The sequence below is a fragment of the Megalopta genalis genome, unplaced genomic scaffold (genome assembly GCF_051020955.1).
Source record: "Megalopta genalis isolate 19385.01 unplaced genomic scaffold, iyMegGena1_principal scaffold0026, whole genome shotgun sequence".
In the NCBI taxonomy this organism is placed as follows: Eukaryota; Metazoa; Arthropoda; class Insecta; order Hymenoptera; family Halictidae; genus Megalopta; species Megalopta genalis.
The window spans coordinates 1,860,736-1,877,706 of record NW_027476096.1 but is presented as its reverse complement, the minus strand read 5'-3'; the positions used below and the strand labels follow the sequence as shown (position 1 = coordinate 1,877,706).

At 32.1% G+C, this 16,971-nt stretch overlaps 1 protein-coding gene across 4 annotated transcripts in view; it reads left to right on the top strand.

Moving 5' to 3' along the window:
- LOC117218921 (uncharacterized) overlaps nt 1-16,971 on the top strand; it is a 46,657-nt gene that overhangs the window by 18,255 nt on the left and 11,431 nt on the right. For 2 of the 4 annotated variants that reach the window (XR_013035199.1, XM_033467654.2), the window contains exons 2-3: nt 11,418-11,602; nt 11,685-11,840. Coding sequence is in view for 3 of the 4 variants with exons in the window: in XM_033467654.2 (XP_033323545.2) it covers nt 11,689-11,840 (152 nt within the window). In the remaining variant the exon portion in view is untranslated. Of the gene's footprint in view, nt 1-7,884; nt 8,045-11,417; nt 11,603-11,684; nt 11,841-16,971 lie in introns of those variants that run through there. The other 2 variants (XM_033467655.2, XM_033467656.2) reach the window with 2 other exon arrangements.

Sequence of the window (16,971 nt, the reverse complement as noted above, 5' to 3'; positions counted from 1 at the left end):
CTAGACCTTACAACATTTCTAAAAAAATACAAATCATTTAGTCAAGTGTCTAAAAAGTTATATTATTTTAACTCTCCTCTGTCACATTTTCCTATGCGAGGCACATAAGTCATACAATTTTTAAACAACTATTAAGACCCACAAATTTGAGAATATAATTTGGACATTCCAGTACATTATTTCCTTTATTAAAACTCACTTTCAAGTACAATTAATCGTGTACTTTTTCCCCCTGTATTGATCATGTATTCCACGTATTCCATGTATTTCAATGGTCCGATTAGCTTGTCAGCGAGTTAAATGTTTGGCTGTGGAATTGTGGAACTAGGTTTGTGCCTAGCACTTACTTACTTTTTTTTGTTTCATCAATTCTTCATCCTTTTAAATGTCTAAATATGCAGGGTAATTCACGGATTTTGAGGAAAATTTTCATCTTTTCCTATTTCATTTAATACAAATCGGCAAAATTGTGTGCGTTTCATTTCATCTCCATAATATAATATTGTCCAATACTGAAACAATGAGAATGTAATTTTTTTGTAATTTTAATAATCGTACAATGGAAGCTTGACTTATGTTGCATTCTTTTGATATTTCTTGTGTCGAAACGTTTTGATTAAATTCTATGTATGCTAAGACATTTATTATGTTATTCTCGTTGTTTACTGCTAGCTTTATAATATTCTTTTTTGGCTTTACGAATGCTCCATACTTTTTTAAATTATTCTCTAATCTGTAAAAGTATATTCGTGATGGTTGACGACGCTCGGAATATTTCTCTCGATACACTCGACTGCTGCAGACGCATTTTTGTTAGACTCCACATACACATCATACATATCAACTCTAGGCTTGACAGTCACGTCAACACAAATTATCGTTGACTGAGACATATTTCCTTCTACTATAAATGAAATGAATGTTTACATCGCGTTAGAATGAGTATTTACTTCGATAAAGACATTTTTCTTTAATTCTTTTAAGCTATTCATTTTTCGATAATATTACTCTATACTTTCTTTACGCAGAATAAAGAAAGGATTCGATATATGCGAAAAAGATATAAATATCTATTTAGAAAAACGTCGATGATCTTTGTATGATCTTTACGAGTCCATCTACGAGAAAACTATTTATTTCACATTCATCTTTTTCTTTTAAACAAAGATATAGATATAGCTTGTTACAGTTCCGTGCATTTTTGAAGTACTTAAAAAATATTCTATGGTAAAATATACAAAGAAAATAATTTTTAAACAATTGTTATTTCATCAATTTTTAGTTATTATTATTTTATAATTTTATATAATCCTCGCCTTTCGGCTTAGGATGGCTTGTGGCTTACAACTGTCTTTTTATTACATACTACATAATACTTAATACTTAATACTAAATTGTATTTACGTAAACTAAGTAATACGATTTTTCTATAAAACTGTAAATCTATTTAATTCTTCCCCTTTTCTGTATATTTGCACTATATCGCTGTTTCTTTGATTTTGAACTCGTGAGTCTTCTATTTCTCGTCCGCACTTATCCAACCCCTTGTAACCTCGCATATGCTTATTATGTACCCAATGAATGTTTTCATTCTCGCATCTAAACCTTGCAATTATGCTTCTATCTCTTTTCTTTATTTTACCCTTTAAATATTCTGGGATTCCTTTTGTCGTAATTCTTCCCGTATATTTCATTGTGTATTCCTCTGTTATATTTCGTGTTTTTTCTTAAAAATTTCCTTTATTCTCCTTCTTAGCTTCTTCAGACTCTACATCAATTGAATCTATCTACTCCATCAAACTCTGCTTTGATATCTAAGAAGTTTGTAAATAGTTTCTCCTTTTGTTTGCCTATTCCTCTATTCATCATATAGTTAAGTATATGCACTAGCGCTCAAAAATATGTAGACACTTACCAATTTTATAGAAACTACGAAATATAATATGTATTATTATTGTTAATGTATCTTGAGAACATCAAATTGAACAATTCATGTATTTAAATCCTTTAAATATAATGTTTTGAGACAGTAGGAAGAGTTAAGGAAGTGTCCACAAACTTTTGAGCGGCACTGTACATACATTGCGTCTATTGTTCCTCTGCCATCTCTGAAACCAAATTGTCCCTCTTCCAACTTCCCCCTGATGTTCTCTTTAATCTCACATTTATGATGCTCATGTATACCTTGCATGCTGTATTCATCAGCATTATCCCCCTATAAGTTTTTTTTTGCTAAAACCTTATTTCCTTTTTTGTACAAAGGAATTTGGACAAAGAATCCCATTTCTTCACTACTCTCTCTGGCATGCCTACTCCTTTCCTAGCTCTGTTCACGATATTATGGAATATCGCTTATATGTCATTTGGCATTAATCTCTCTCTCTCTCTCTCTCTCTCTCTCTCTCTCTCTCTCTCGCCTTGCCTCATTCTAATTCCGCCTCTCTTGAGTTTTCTTAACACTTTTACTATTTCCTCTTTAGATATTTCTTGCTCTCCTTTTTTCTCGTTTCCTTCTGAATCTTCCTCCTCCCGTTATTTATTATATTCCTTTCTTCCGCTGCTCCTAACATCTCCACAAAATGCTGTTTCTAGTCCTCTATTTTAATGTTTTTGTCCACCTTCTCTCTACTTTCTTCCTTCCTCGACCTATTCATGTAGCTCCAAGCTTCTTTTTCTGTTTTAATATTTTCTATTTTCTCCTCTTCCTTCTCCTTCTTTATCTTTTCAGCCTTGCACCATTTTTTATATTCCTGTCTCTCCCTTATGTGTTCTTCTCTGTTTATCGAATTTTTGTTTAGCCTTCTCAGAGTCTTTCTGAACTCTCTTTTCCTTTGTTTCCACACCACACGGTGGTCCACCACGTATGTGGTCCGATTCCATTCGTTCATCAATTTTTAGTTACGTAATCACTTAATTCTGGTTATGTTCAACATTTTCTGCAGTAAATCAATACGTACAGTGGCGGCCATATACTTACGAACTTACTTGGCCATACATTTACTTGAAAAAGTAAATCTACTCGACTAATCTACTCGATAATGACTGTAATACTTTTTTAAAATTGTGCTATTACTTGGAATAACAAAAAGACTCATGTTTTTAAAGTTTTTTATGTGAATCAATAACGAAAATTTAAAAAATATATTTTGTAGATCTCGGTTAGTTATGCTGTAAATTTCATCAAAATCGATTGACGTGAAGTCAAGTTACAAGCGTTAAAAGATTTTCAAAACTACAGATTTCTTAAACTCATTGGTAAAAGTGCGATTTTTACGATCTTTAATTGTTTACAACTCATATCAAGGTTAATTGATTTCGATACAATTTTCAATACGCATATAAATTACGCCAAGATCTACAAAACACATTTTAAAAATTTTCATTATAAGTTCAGATAAAAAAGTTAAAAAGGATGAGGATTTCATTTTTGTTGACATTCCAAGTAATATCAAAATTTTAAAAAAAGTATTATAGTCATCGTATAGTAGACTCTCTATCATCTAAAAAAATTTAAGTCATTTAATCCAGTTTTTAAAAAGTTATTGCGTTTTTCAAGTCTTCGTAAGAATATATGTCGTCACGGTACATATTTTCCGTTTCCAAGTATAACTGTTTTGGGTAGAACAAAACGTGACATTCAATATCTTTGTGATTGTTTTGCTTTTCTTTTTTCGGCTCGAGCGCTCGAGATCTCTTCAGTGGCCTTGTGGCCAGTGCAGACCTACAGTCAGCGTAAAAAGTATTGGTATACTGAATATTAAATTTTTGACAAATTGCCGACATCTTATCTGTTACATTTTCGTAAAAAAGTGAGCCTACACTAATTAAAGTTTGTAAACCTCGTAAGCTCGTAATTCTGGACTTATTTTAAAGCTCAAAAGTCTCTAGCTCCGCAATTCTTCAATCATTTCTTCCTATTAAGCTTCTACAACTGATAGTAAATAGAAAAATGAAAACACAGGTTGACTCGAAAGTATTACAAATCGAATCGTCAACAAAACTATTGAAAAATTTTGTTCACGATTAAATTGACCTTGGCTTTGAAAATTGAAGCTTCCACTTTATAATTACCTCCAAAAACTTGGTGTACAACTTTTTTTAGTCGTTCTTTGTTAACTTGTGTTACTAAAACGTAGGCAGTACACCTTCCAATCGAAGCTCGATAGAGTGACTTAAAAAAAATCGTACATCAAAGTTTTTTTAATGAGTCGTCAACGGGAGGCTTTTAATCCTGAAGACTACATTAGGATTAGTCGTCAAATGCGTTTCAATTCATAATATCTTCCAGGAAGGAAATTTTTCAGTTTCCCACCTATTACGTTATGCAAAAACATGTTACAGAAAAATGGACGCTACATAGCGTAAATAAAAGCTTCAAGTTTTAAAATGAATCTACGTTCGTTGTTATACGACACGCTTTTTCGAAACTACAACACTTCAAATGTCGACAATTTGTAAAAAGTCGGAAATTCAGTATACGAATACTTTTTACGCTAATTGTATGTAGGCTAGATGTTGGCCGCGCTAATTATGTGCAAGTTTTAACAGATTATTTAATAGTGTTAAAAAAGAAACTTTAGCCTCGGACAAAAATTAATCTATAGTTTGCTTAGGACTGAGATTCGAAAATATCAGATTACATTTCCGCCCGTTCCGTCAGCGCGCACCGACGGTGATATAAACTGTATATTATAGATACCGCGATACATTATCGCCGGTGTCGTTAGAGCACATTGTGCTCTGACTTTCAGTGATCCCGGTATCGGGTATACAGTGTAAAACGCGATGAATGACCGTCTTTGATTGGTGAAGAAGACCACACCAAAAAGGGTATACATATAAGCAGGCGATTTTCAGTCGCCGGTCTCATAGTTGAATTTGTCGCTCAGTCATTTCGTACATATACCTTCTCTCAAATAAAAGTAAAAATAAGACTCTACTAAGAAAAAGAATTAATATCATATTCTTTTAAGAAATAATCCAAGCCATAATCCCAATAAATAGTTTTCGTTTCCATATCTACCTTGCAATAGGGTAACAAAATGATTCAAGAATTATTACGGTACGAAAGTAGTAGAATACACGTTCTACACCGTTTGCGGCAACTTGTACACCAGTTTTGGCTATGTTTGGCGCCATTTCTGGTCATGTCATAAATTTAATATTATAAATTTGTAATAAGAAAGGATATGAGTGATTAAAATGCAGCATAATTTTTAAAAAATGTCGCTTTTCTATATATTACTTTGTGTTTAATATTTCATATTTCTGTGTTTTAATTTTGTTTACTATCCGAAAATCTTATAACATATAATGATATGTAATGATGACGTAAAAGTATTTTTATTTTACTTATTTTCAAAAAAATTTCAAAAAATTAAAAGTAAAATTCAATTCCATTTCATTTGTGTATGTTTATAATGGTATTTAACAAGTTTGTATAGCAACAAAACCTTGGTGTAATGTTAAATAAATACAAATTACGTTAATTTTAAAGTGTGCTATCTTTTTGTCCCGCATTGTATTATCCGTGTCGCGACGGTGGTGCCGGTCAATGGCCGATACTACTTCTTCTTGGGATCACAAATCTATGTATTCTGTTACATATGGAGGTATCAAAATCCCGATAGGGAAGTAGAGGTTTCAGAACGATCCGATTACATATCTACATATTATTATGAACATACAGGCACATAAAATATTATACATAAATTATATAATATGTGAATTAAGCAATGTAAAAATAATATAAAACTATGTATGGTGAATTAGAAACGTGAATTAAAGTTTTGTTATTTAAAAATAAACAAAATAAATAAATCAAAAATGTAATATATCTTATTCGATAAATATACTGACACATCAATTGGTTTCCCTACAGCAGAAGTGGAAAACTATCGATAGTGTTCGGTAGTTTTCCATCTTTTTAGAAGTACCGTAAGAAAAATACGAGACACACAAATTTCGTAGATATGAAAGAGTTTTAAAAATATATAAGTTTTATATCATATTCTTTTTACAATATAATAAAAGTAATTCCAGTAGACTTTAGAAGTTATGACAACAACTAATTTTTATTTAAAAAAATGAGGTTGTCAACATTTTTCGACTTCAGCCTTGACCACCGTCTGTCGAATATTATTAATCTTGCTTTGTCAAATATTCTTTCCTTCACTCTATCGATGTTGGCGGTATGCGAAAGTATTTTTATGTCGCTCCAGCGAAGGATTTGAGGCATTTTCATCCTCCTATAAATAATAGAAGTATTTAAATAAATATATTATCAAAGTGAGTATATCATATGTATATGCATTTGGATGTGCAACATCATGTACAAATGTACATAATTATTAAGTCAGACTTATTTAAAATTAATATAATTCTTACTTATTTAGGGCTTCAATGTCGTTATTTGATATCGATAAAATAATAACAATAATGATTAATAACAATAATTTATCTTTTTTATTTAAATTTGGGAAAAATCGATCATTAAAATAGTATAATAAAATGAAGTTTTAGTTTAAAGAATTTTCACTTCTTTTTTGTAAAGTATTTATATTATAATATACGGATCATACATATAATTATGTTGAATTACTTTTGTAAATTATTGCCTAAATGTATTCCTATTATCAATTGTTTTGGACTAAAAATAGTGGAGTCTACAGAAATCGCGTGGATACGGCCCGTATACCTGAGCCGATGCCACCTTTCACATAATGAGGACTTTACGCTCCGTACGACAACCGGATCGGAATCAATAATACATTCATACTATTATGTGTACGTATTTGAAACTGTAATGTATTGTAAAACTCAGCGGTGAAACAATCTCATGTTTATACTACACATATGATATCGCCATCGCCTTGGACTCGGTCTGGACTCGACCTGAACTCGGTTCGTGTCAATTATAAATGAACTTTTATACGCATAGCATATTCTTTAATTATTTTAAAAACAACTAATCCAATTGTGACAGTACTTATAGCTCTAAAGATTTTTAGTTTATGTTATCGATTACAAAACACAATACAAAATAATATCGTTAATGTAAATAATATTGTTAAACGGCGACGACAAAAAAATTCCAGACAAGTATTCCTTATTTTGGTCCGCAGATTACACATACGAGTTTACATAAAAATTAATAAAGAATTAATAAAAAAGATTGAGAAAAACGTGTCATTTTAAAAATATTATTTGAATAAATAACCTTACCGGAAATTTTTTCAAGCGGCTAAATTTGTCGATCGAAATACATAAGCACACATTTTGAAATGACTTAATTGTTCTACGCCCTCTAGTTTTCGAGATATCTAAAAAAATATGGTTTTTACCCGCGACTTTGAGGACAAAAACCGATTTCTTTTTATCCTCTAGATATGGATCATTGCAGACATAAAAAAATATATGTCAAACCTTTTTAAACGAACTATATAATACTAAAATTTCATTAAAATCCGCGTGTTACACTTGGAAATGTTTCCTTGTAAGTGCTTAACGTTAAATTTGTGTATATAAAATATTAAGAAATACATATAATATTGAATGAATATTTTTGTAACTCAAAAAATAACTCTGCAATATCATTTAATTAAGTTAAACATATTATACATATTTCGAAAGTACAATAAACACTGTACCGGGTGGTATAAGCTTCAATCAATTACGTTCACCATTACCAAAGATGTATGTAGATCATTAAAATTTGGCGTTGCTTAGTGTACGAATATTTTTGTGAGACACTGTATGTAGTGTCACCCCGGTGAGGAAACAGGCATTGGCTGGTTCCACGAATCACTTATATTTATCCTATGGTGGGGCCCCGATGACGAAATAGGCACCGGCTAGTCCACATAATTTCTTACCAACACACGGAACTTAGACCTTCGGCCATGTAGAATCGCTTAGCCTTTGGCACAGTAGGGACGTAAGAAAAATCTCTTGAGTTCGTATTCGTTTAATCTTCGTGCTGTGCTTATACTTTGAAAAGTGTCGTGATTTAAACATTTTTTGGTCGATCATAGATAGTGATCAGGTACGTTTTAATAAATGATTTGTCGTCATAGATCTTTCTAATTAAGCAAGAAATATTCTAACGCTGTATGAATGCAAAAAATGTCATACTATATATAAGTTTAAACATTTTGTGGGAGATCATAGATAGTAAACAACTACGTTTTAATAAATAATTCGTCATCATAGATCTTTCTAATTAAGCAAGAACATATTCTAACGCTGTATGTGAAATAATAGTCCAATTGTAGTATGGTCAAATGTGCCCCCCAACCGAATTGATCATTGTCCAGACCATTCGATAGACCACTTTCCCTGAATTTTTTCAAAATTTTGTAGTGACTAGAAACTTGGCTGAGAGGATGTTCCTTGAGTGGTCTATTGAATGGCCTAAGTACAAAAGTTAATTAGCTTAAGGGCATATATGACCATCTTATCTGTTACTAATACACTTGTTAAAACTTACGTAACCGCTATTTGCAATCTTACAGATCTGATGTTTATTGCATTATTATAAGTTATTATTGACATAAAAGTGTTAAATAAACAATCAAAATTAAAATTCTTACTTCACACATCAATAGTGAAAGGGTACAAGTTCGATTAGATAATAGCAAGTGTATTAAAAACGTTTCTTAAAAACTTTATCCGTTATAGCGGCCACCGGGAAAAGTGGGAGGACCACGGTGACCTACATAGAGGCTACTATGGGCTAGGGACCGGCAATTCTGACCTCCAAATGAAAAAAAATCGATTCTGAATCGCAGCGACAAAGATCGATTCACTAGAAAATCGAACTTTGAAAAATCTATTATAAAAAAAATCGATCGAAATACTATTTATATACATATTCATACTTTAAAGATTATTTCTTTATCGTGGAACCCGATTTTGTAAATCGGACCTAAAATGCAATGCTTCAGTTCTTATGACACTTTAGAACTAATTTACAAAATCAAGTTCTTCAATTAAAAAAGTAACGCAATATTAAGTGTATAATATATATAAATTTAATACTATCGAGATATCAATACTGTCTAATGGTAAAATACTGCATATAAATTTTTAAATTAGATTGGCATGTTTATTTATTTATTTATTTAGAACTTGAAAAAACGAAGAATTATCAATAATCATTCATTTAAAGGTAATAAATTTAGGAAATCCGGCAATATCCGGCGATGTACGATTTATTCTATAATAGTTAATGGCATTATAAGGACTTTGAATCGAAGATCTATTCGTAATTTTAAAAAATCGACCATCCCAACCATGAATACGTTGATATACGAGGATTCATTGTAGTAGTAGCTTATGTATTTCATTAATATCTTGAAAATTACTAAATGTCCGAAGCTAATACATATTTTGTATTTGAGGTCCTCCCGCCCCTTCAAATGTGATCTTAAATCGACGGTAGATCTCTTTCGAAAGTATATCCAAATAAAGCCGATGTGACGATTTCGAAGAATGCAAAATACTAACAAGGCATGGCCCTTATACGGAAATTCAAAAAATTCTGAAATTTTAGGGATATGTAGAACATATGTAGATATGTATTACGCAATTTTTTATTCTTACGCAAATTCACTTTACGGGGTGGAAATTAACCCCCAAATATTGGGCTATTTTTTATTTCATTGCTATAATTCACAAACTGTGCAAGATAGAAAAAAAATCTTCAAACTATTTTGTATGAAGACTTTTTTCTATCTTGTGCCATTCGCACAAAAAAAATAAAAAGGATAGTCGAATATTTACAGGTTAATTTCCACCTCTTAAAGTGAATGTACGAAGGAATAAAAATGTGTGTAAAATACATTTACATTTGCTCTACATATCCTCAAAATTTCAGAATTCTTTAAGTTTCCAGGTTGAAGATTATCGTTTCGTTTATTTGAATCAGATAATGAGATATACAGTCAGTGTAAAAAGTGATCGTACGTCTTTTAAAGGGAAATAACTATTTTTATAATTGTACTAAACGATCTAAATTTGTTTGGGATGTTGGAGGGATTAGTTTTCTAGACAATGGCTAAAAAATTATTTTCAAAGATTGCAATTGGTGGAGATGATACAAAAATTTAAAAATGATGCATCTTCAACTTTTTTATTTGAGCCTACAAGCTACAGCCACTGAAATGTGTAAAAATTGCCTGTTTTTGGCTGAAATTCGTGAAGAATTGCTATTTTCACGAACTTTAAATGTTAACAGGTCATAACAACGTTTATAATATCAATTTGCTCCAGGTAAAATTCGCTCTTCAATTATACTTAGATTAAATAATTAGATCAAAAATCTAACTTGGTTCAATTATATCGCTTTATGTAGAGAATGATTTCGTCAAAACTAATTACACAGCATAAGCATCATACTTCTAGCCAATAAAGTCATCTAACACATAGTTTAACTCTATGAAAAATACCCCTTTAGAAACCAATGTGCCTTAATACTTTTTTTGTAGAGAGTAAAATAATGCATTCAGTTGTACATCAAAAAGTGTATAGTTCCATTTAAAAAAATACAAGTGACCTTGAAATCATCGAAACCCCTCTACTTACAGGGTATACACGTATACCTGCATTTATAGTAATAGGATACCTCGATCACTCTACACTCCAACGAAATTGTATCATATTATACGTCACGTATAACAAAAAGTATATAAGTTTTTAAAGCTTAAAACTTAATAAGTTTATTAAGTTTTTTACAATCCAGTTATTATCACTCGTATATAATATATAAGAGATACAGTTTTACATGTTCTTCGGGTCGTAAAATTCGATTTTGGTAATCAATTTTATGTAAAAAAAAAACTTATTTTCATAAATAATTATTTAAAATTGTTTACAAAATTATTTTACATAAAATAGGTTTTGTCGCAGGGGTTACTGCGACGGTTTATATAAAATAATCCGAGAGAGTTTTTTTTGGTTTTTATATAACGAGAACTTTAATATAACTTGTAACAAAAAGGCGATGGGGTACAGCGTGTAAAAGGTAAAGGTAAGCGAGTGACGGATGAGACAGAAATACGAACACGTCGAGAGTCGGAGGAAAGCTAGCTAACTAACGTCTCCCGGTCGAGAGGTCCTCGTATTTATTGGGGAGAGCGTATTGAAATTGGTAAGGGAAGGTCCTTGGGAAGGGCGAAGGCCTTTCCCGAAGATTTTCCGACCGGGGTGATCCGGAACCTAAGGTCCGAAGCTGTGTCCCAACGTTTTTATTGTTTTATGGCGGTGTGTACGCCTTGCGTCGGGAAAACCCGAAAAAGGCATCTGCACACCCCGCTTTTGGAGGACGTGGCTTTTTATGTCTGGTCCGCCACAAGGTTACAAATAAATTCGCTTAAATAAGAGTTATTAGAATTAATTCTGAGTTTTAACCATTTCAGTTCACTGTGCGCCATTTCCTACAATAAAGTATCATCCCCACCCTGTGTTGATGAATTGCAACGAACGAGGTTTGTTTCCCTAAATGATCTGTTGACTGAAAATACAACGAGAGGAAGTTACGTTACTCTAAAAGTTTACTGGCGAACTAGAACGCGTTCACTCGTGAATGCTTCTCTGTCAAACGGTATGTATATAAAGCCTGAGCTTTATTTCTTATTATTTTATATTGTTCCTATTCTATTGTATTATTTATCTATTATTTTCAGAAGTATGGAAATGCAGTGCAACAAAATGAGTGCACCGAATATGGTAGGACATACTACTAGGAAACGTAATTCGAATAGACATCTAAAGGGGAAACCGTCGGGTGCTCTTCGCCTTTCAGCACCACGATACAGTAAAAGAAAGTTATTAAAAAAGATGTAAGCATACATTTGCATGACTATTAAATTTCATATAAGATATAATTGCTTTGAAAATGATCACGCCGTCAGAAATGGTATACATTACTAGCTCTAACTCCTGCTTGGCTTTTGTCGCAGCTTGCTATTTAGTAGAATGCGAATTGTTACATACAGAGAGTTTTACTGTATAATCTTCGTTTCGACGTTGAGTGCATTGACTCTAGAGAACCTAATTTGTACGCCCAAAATATGCAACTCTCCAATGGAAGTGTAACATGAAGTACGTCTGGGAAAGTCTGTTTAAGAATGCATGTAGACCATAACTCTGTCAATAACACTGTCCGACAAAATCAAACTTTTTTTCTGGGTTCCTATAGCCACTGTGAAATTCTCGTAGAGCTTCACTCCCTGAACAAGAATTCGAAAACCGAATTGCTCCATCACCCTCAGTTTTTTAAATAAACGAACTTTTGTAAAAATCCAAAATTTTCGACAAAAATGAGGTATTGCATGAAAAGTAAAAACGTTAGAAAGTTCTAATTGGTGTTAAAAGATAGAGGAGAGTTTCCCGAATATAGTGGCATGCAATTTATTAATTGTTTTTGGTCCTAAATAGCAATGAATTGATGTCAAAGTTTAAAAAAGTGTCGACGTGCGCAGTTTCTCCGCAATATTTTTGTATTTTTACGAAAAGTTCTTTGTTCAGCACGAAAACTCTACCCAGGATCGGATTCTGTAGACATTTCTTCGCTGCTCGCTTCTCTCTGTCCGAAAAATAGGTTATTTTGTGATTATTGATCGATAGTATTTTAATATTGAAGGTAAACTTATCTATGAAGGTTGTCTTCAGTAATAAAATAATAAAGTTTGTTTTTACTGTACTAATATCATTGAAAAGAACGAATAGGAGAATATTGGAAAGTCATTGAAGTGATATAATTTATTTATTATAATCTATTTATAATATTTATTATAATTTATTTATTTATTTAGATATTAACATAAGATAAATAGTTGTATATAAATAACAATACGAATTATATGATAATAAACTTATGAAAGAAAATAACAGAAAATAAGTTAGATTTAAATATCTAATTGATCTGGATCAAAATTAGATTAGATTTTAAATTTGTTTTTTAAGTTTTATATCGTAAGTGAGATGTAGGGTCAAATTGAGATGTATCAATCGTTGAAACATATCTTCATTTATCGTTAACCGAGAAGTTTTTCTTGCATGGTCTTCTTTATACTTTTTTACTATTTTATGTGTGGCTTCAAACATTTCTTCTGAATACATATAAATTGGTAAAATACAATTTTTGACCACAGAGGACCCGTGTATTAATATTTTATTGTATACTGACGAGAGTACACATAAACCGGAGACAATACAGAGGCAAACATTTAGGCAGTATCGATGCAACATTTTTTAAATTCATTATTGAAAATGGGTGTATGATAAATCATTCACTGTAATACTTGTGATAAGAGTAGATGTAGAGAGCAGTGTTTTCGACCGCCGCAGCGGTGGTATAAAAGCTCGAAATCATGGTAAAAATAAGAAATAGTGACGGATTTATTTGAAAATTTGTATGTAAGGGTTTTCGTGGTTGCTGATTGCGAATCTGAATTTCAAAATTCCAAAAACAAAATGGCGGATCAAATATGGCGAACGGGTTGTTGAAAAAATGATTTGATTTTAACAAAAAGTGGTGAACATATATCTTCAGGAATCCTGATTACGAATCTGAATTTCAAAATTCCAAAATCAAAATGGCGGATCAAATATGGCCGATGAGTTGCTGAAAGAATGATACGCGGAGCTGTATTTTATTGGCCTACAGTAGCTGAAAGATTGAAGATGAAATTTTGTTAGGTATTCTTGCCGTATTAAGAGTATATATTTTGAATTTTTCATAATCAATCTCGTGGCCGCTTGAAATAACTTGTAACACAACATAGAATTTTGTTGGAAGAAGGACGACCGCTTAAATTTCTGATTTTTTTGCTAACGCAGGCAGAAGGCACTCGAAAAACTACCGATTCTGCCAGCCATTTTTCAAATTTTGAGAACAATCTTTGTTCCATCCGGTGTGCGTTCCTCCATTTGCATCTCAAGGCAGAAAATAATTTTTTCATGGCTTGTGCATGTCATCGTTCATGACGACCACAAATCCTTCTTGTTACAATATTTTTTGCTTAAAATATTCTATTATTGAATTATTGAAGTTATTAAACTATTATTAAATTATTAATTAATTATTATAAATAATATAATTATTAATTAAACTTAATTATTATGATTATTATGAATTAAATAAATAATTATTAATTAATTATTAAACTATTCAAGTTTTCATTAATAATAAGGAGCACTTCTTTCCTAGTTAAACAGTATTGTCACGAGATCCTGGAAATAGAAAACCAAAAACTGAAACATTTTTTTCAATCTAATAAATTTCATTTTTTTCAAAATAATTTTCGACATTGCCTAATAAAGTGTTTTTTCTAACATCTCTAAAAAATGTAAGCAATTTGGCTCGATTTGTAGAAAGTTATTCTATCTTAGATACTCTCGCGAGACAGTTTCTCATACGTTGACTCACAAAAATGGTTGTAACTGAAAAAAGTGCAACGTGATGCAGCCAATTTTTTAAGTGCAGCTCGATGAAACTCTAAACTATGGCTCCAGTAAGTTTGAAAGCAGGCTCTCATAAGCTGCAAAAATTTCGAATATAATTTTATAGTAAATGCATTCCATTTGCTCTTATAATTTGAATCTACAATTTATCGATTTACTAATGTAATAGTAAACAATTCGTGAGATGTTAGCGGTACAAAATGTTGTACTTATCAGCAGGAACAATATCCATTTTACACGATTGAAAAAAAAACATTTTCACAAAAAGATACTTTCGGTCACGTTCACGAGTAATGACTGTCCAACAAACTCGAAATTCGAAGTGCAATTGTCATTCAGGTATGAAAGTATGGGTCATTTCGTTTTTTCCACCACACGGACGCATCATTAAACTAACCAATCCGTAAGTCAAAAACTCCTCAACGACAACTTCGATTTTTAGGATTTTGGCCATGATTTCAGGCTTTTATACCACTGTGCGCCGTGACGTGGCCAATCACAAACGTGAGTGCATCCCTAGCAACCCTGCTGCTCTCTATCCCTACTCTGCTGAACTGCTTATCCGTGACGTCACGGATGGAGTCACCTGATATTCGAGGGAGTTCACGCCCAGTGTTCGCAGGAAAACTGACTACGCAAGGAGTGGGATCGCAGATCAGAATTATAACGCTCACTTGATAGATGTGACACGCTGCTGTGCGGGACTCCCACGCATGCGTCGCCTGCCGCCACTCCTTGCGTAGCTAGTTTTCCTGCAGACACTGGTCGCAGCCTTAGTTCTGTTCGCTATCTTTGACACTTGTGCCAGCTGATCTCGTCTCTGGTTGGTCAGAGTTTTTCGTTAATAACTTGTAAATAAAGTCGCAAATTGCATTTGCATCAATGAAAAAGTTACTTCAAATGCTCTCAGGAGTCAGTTAAAATGTCTCAGCTATTAAGGACCAGTATTCCCCGAAGAAGAACCAGGCCATAAGTTTAGATGCGGTCGAAGGGTATACTATTAATGATTATATCAAGGAATTAATAAAACTGACCAAACCTACAAATATAAGATTGCATCTGTATATACTTGGCAACTAAGGAAATAACTAATGAGTTAGTAGAAAAGGCAAAATATATAACTCTTGGAAACAACAACGTGCAAATCAGAACTCTAATATCCAAAGCCAAGCGGATAATCCTCTCCAATGTTTGTCCGCTTATACCTCATGAAATCATAGAAAATGACTTAAAAGGGCTCACAATAAGATTAGAGTCTAACATCTCTTTCATAAAAACCAGAAGCAACGAACCTGACTGCTCACATATTATGAGCTTTAGGGGACAGGTTTTTGTCCACCCAGATGACATGACATGATGAACACCTTTAGCCCATAATACACCACTACGAGAATTGCACACATCAAGTAACAATATGCAAGAAGTAACAACGCATTATGTTAATAGAAATATATTAACTATTAACAAATTCCCAAAACACTTTTATGGAAGACAATGCGACAGGAATTTAAATGAGCTCTCTCTTCAACGACAGAATCATTCTCCGTAACCCTTACAATGGATTTATGTGATAATCATTCCGGGTCTTAATCAAGCATTAACTCTATTCTTCCCAGTAAACAATGAAAGTAAAGAAAAAGATTTAAACAATCTACCCAAAAAGTAACTCAAAAGACGGAAAACAGTTAACCATTCAATAGTAAAAGAAAACATTGACCAATTCTTAGATCCAATTGAAAACAAAATGTTAGAACTACAAGACCGCTACCATATCTCTTACAATAATTTTAAAAGCTTCTTGGATAAAGCTGCAGAAATCGCCGGTGCTACGTAAAAAATACACTACAATTTAGCTAAAATGATGTGAGAACTATTCCCCCATCTTATAGATCGCAGTATTAAGAACCAATTCAGTCGAATAATAAAAAAAAAAAGAAAAGAAGAAAATTAAAGAAGATAATCTAGAAAACACCCCGCTCGAAAATATCCAATTATCATCAATATTATAATAAACAAGGAGGACTAGGTAATATTAATGTACATAAAATTAGTACAATGGAACATCAATGACTTCCATGTTAGATATATAAATATTCAAAGACTACAGAAACAAATTTACCAAAAACAGGATTTAAATTTTCTTCCGATAAATCAGAAATAAATAAGAATACAAATAAAGTTCAGATTCGTATTAACAATAAAAATATCAATCAAATGAACAAAATAAAAATATTAGATTTAATCTCCAATAAAAAAATGACTTGGAAATTTCACACCATGAAACTTAAAGAAGACTGCACAAAAACATTAAATTTACTTAAATCTCTTACGGTAAAAAATTGGGGATCAGATTACAGTATATTCCTAAATAAGTAATACTACCTAAAATAATAGATTATGCCTCAATAATCTATGGAATAGGCAAAACAGCTCAATGTCTAGATACTATTCAAAATGCCGAGCTGAGGATAGCATTGGAAGCATACCACATGTCCCCAATAATCA